The sequence below is a fragment of the Cajanus cajan genome, chromosome 11 (assembly GCF_000230855.2).
Source record: "Cajanus cajan strain Asha chromosome 11, NIPB_CcT2T_4, whole genome shotgun sequence".
Taxonomy (NCBI): domain Eukaryota; kingdom Viridiplantae; phylum Streptophyta; class Magnoliopsida; order Fabales; family Fabaceae; genus Cajanus; species Cajanus cajan.
In genome coordinates, this window is record NC_138527.1 from 33,330,430 (window position 1) to 33,333,308 (window position 2,879).

At 34.1% G+C, this 2,879-nt stretch overlaps 1 protein-coding gene across 1 annotated transcript; it reads right to left on the reverse strand.

Annotated features, from left to right (window-relative positions):
* Positions 1–303: 303 nt before the first annotated feature.
* On the reverse strand, positions 304–2,086 carry LOC109791329 (transcription factor MYB41). Its single transcript, XM_020350618.3, has 3 exons — positions 1,723–2,086; positions 722–1,474; positions 304–620 (listed from the first exon to the last, which is right to left on the reverse strand). Exons 1-3 carry the CDS (start codon positions 1,986–1,988, stop codon positions 590–592), a joined length of 1,050 nt encoding a protein of 349 aa, XP_020206207.1. The 5' UTR covers positions 1,989–2,086; the 3' UTR covers positions 304–589.
* Between the last annotated feature and the right edge of the window lie 793 nt (positions 2,087–2,879).

Genomic DNA, 2,879 nt, shown 5'->3' on the forward strand with positions numbered 1-2,879 from the left:
TCCAAAGACAAATTGTCATTTGGATTAGCTTCTATCTTCTATACGTTCATCATTTGATGTGATGCTTAACAAAGAAATATTTCTTTAGTCGGCGAGAAATTGTGGTGACAAGGTTGACTTATAGATTATATACTAAAGTCAAAAGATTAACTTCATTGGTTAATTAGACCTATACAATCTCACTGTAGAATGCATCTAGAGTATTTTTAGTTTGTTACATATTTCAATAGAAGCAAAGCAAAAATACCTAACTCATATATAGTCCCCAGAGATGAGAAGAAATATTAAAACAAATCCTTATAATTTTGAATTGTAATTATAAAACATGTTTTATTTAGAATATAGAACCAATCTGGTGAAGTACAAGTTTGTGTCTAAAATACATATAACTAAATATATATGCAACTCTCCATATAAATATGCATGCATGTACGTATATATGTTTTGTACCCATGTTAACATGTATAAAAATAGAAATGAATCTAAACAATGAAAAAACCATGAATGAATAAAACTACATATATATTTCTTGAGCATATGTGATATCCATAAGTTGATGGGATCATCCTGAAAGAGAATCAATGGTCTTCTACCACAAAATTGGTGACGCAGAAGTGGATCTACAAAAAAAAAAAAAGGAAATTAAACATATTAGTTTTGAATATTGATGAAGCTGCATGCAAGCATAAGAAAAATAAAACTGTAGAGAATAGGATCTTACTCTAGAATCTCTTTCCAGTAGGAACCGGTTGTTTCATCTTCAAGGAACTTCTCCCAATCATCAAAGATTGTGTTGGAAGGTGACTTTGTGAACGTTTGAGCCATGTTGCATCCATTGTTCATTTGGTTGAAGGTTCCCATCCTTGGAGAAGATACAACTAATGCAGGAAGAGGTTCTTCTGCTTGATTTTCAAGTGAAGAAGTGCTGTTAATTTTGTTGTAATCAGGATCTTGTGGATTAGATCCACCCTCTACATCTGCACATGATTTTGAAACTTCATGCTGAGAGCACTCACTTTGTGCTTGAGAGTACATACCATTTACATGGTTAGCATATTCTTCACTACCACTCAACACCACAGGCTCCTTAGGTTGGAGGGGGTTTAATCCGTTGAGAAATAAAGGGTTGAGGTTGGGATTTCCTACTAAGAGGTTAGGGTTTCCCATGTTAACAAATGAATTGCTGTTCATAATTTGCAACAGGCTTTGCAGTAGTTGTATTTTGGCTAGTTGAGTGATATCTGCTGGCATACCAAAAGGGTTATTATTGCCCCAAGTAGTATTCATAGCACTGCTCAAGTTTGACATGCCAAGCAACTGCGAAAGATTCATTAGGTGATTGAAGTCTGTCCTTGGCTTGTGAGTTTCTGGATCAATACCCATCTTGAGAAGCTTTTTCCTTATGCTAGTGTTCCAATAATTCTTGATCTCATTATCAGTTCTTCCTGGCAGATGTGCTGCAATCTTTGACCACCTACAAGAAAAAATAGAAAGAAATATTACATAGTTTTCAATTAGTTAAGGGACTTCACAAAATTCTATTTCATTTCTAACAAAAATACCACCTTATTTTCATTTTGTTTGTTATTTTTAAGATTTGGTTTCATTATTTGCCATACAAAATCCTTAAGAAATAAGATAAAACTTTTATAATTATTCATGTAAATAAGAAATAAAAATACAATCATATATATAGAAAAAGTAAGCAAACATGTACTATACTTGTTTCCAAGAACTGAATGAAGGTTGATGATAAGTCTCTCTTCTTCCTCAGTGAATTTGCCTCTCTTGATATCTGGCCTCAGATAGTTTGTCCACCTTAATCTGCAACTCTTGCCACACCTATTGAGACCTGCACGCTTTGGAAGGGTTCTCCAACTGCCATGGCCTTGTTTGCTGATATATTCAATCAGCTTCTCATCTTCTTCCGGTGTCCATGGTCCTTTCTTTACACTACTACTCTCTTCACAACATGGTGACCTACCCATAATGCAGAGGCGCAATGAATATATGTTCCAAGATATAACAGTTAATAAGCGTTCGATCTCCGAGAAAAGCTAAGTTAGGACCTTATAGTATTGGTTATGCTTGTCATGTTTGGTTTTATAGGTGTAGAGGGGATGTGCAAATTCAAGAAATGATGTCATCATTTTTAAATGCCTTTTTCAATTACATTTAATTGAAAAATTAACCAAATGGGAAACAAGTAATTACAGGAAAGGACTTAATTTGGCAGTGTCGTGAAAGAAGTTACCTAGAGATTACCCTTTGGCATGTTTCAGCCACGGAGATAACTTTATTGGCAGATTATAACGAAAATCAGGATTAGGTAGGGCATGTGTCGTCTAAGCAGAAGGTAAGTTCATTGAATTTCTTAAAGTGCCTTCATATATGGTTTGAATCCATTCTTTTAATTAAAAAGTTATTGTAGTTTGACCCGATGGTTCAAATATATTTTGAAGATTTTCGATACAATCGAGATACGCGAATAGCAAAGGTTTTTTCTCCTTTTCTTCTATGGAAGCAGCACAGCAGCATGCCCATGAACGTACGTGATGATACACAGTTGAATTGGGAAAACTACAAATAAAAAGTTTCACCGAGTGAAAGGAGTCGGTGAAAGGAGTATTCTAGCGCCATGTGAGAATTTAAAACTAGCGTAGGTAAAATTTATCTGATTCGTTGCTAGTTAAATGAATAAAAATATGAGATGCCTCAGTTTTATCTGGTATTGATGCAAGAGTGCCTATTTCGTACATTGTAATCAAATGATTTTTTGTTGTTTGTTTAGTTTGTCATTAAATGACTGATAAATTAGCGTACCATACCTTTTCAGTAAGTCTAAAGTTTTATTGTATAAACCTGAAACTGAAATATAT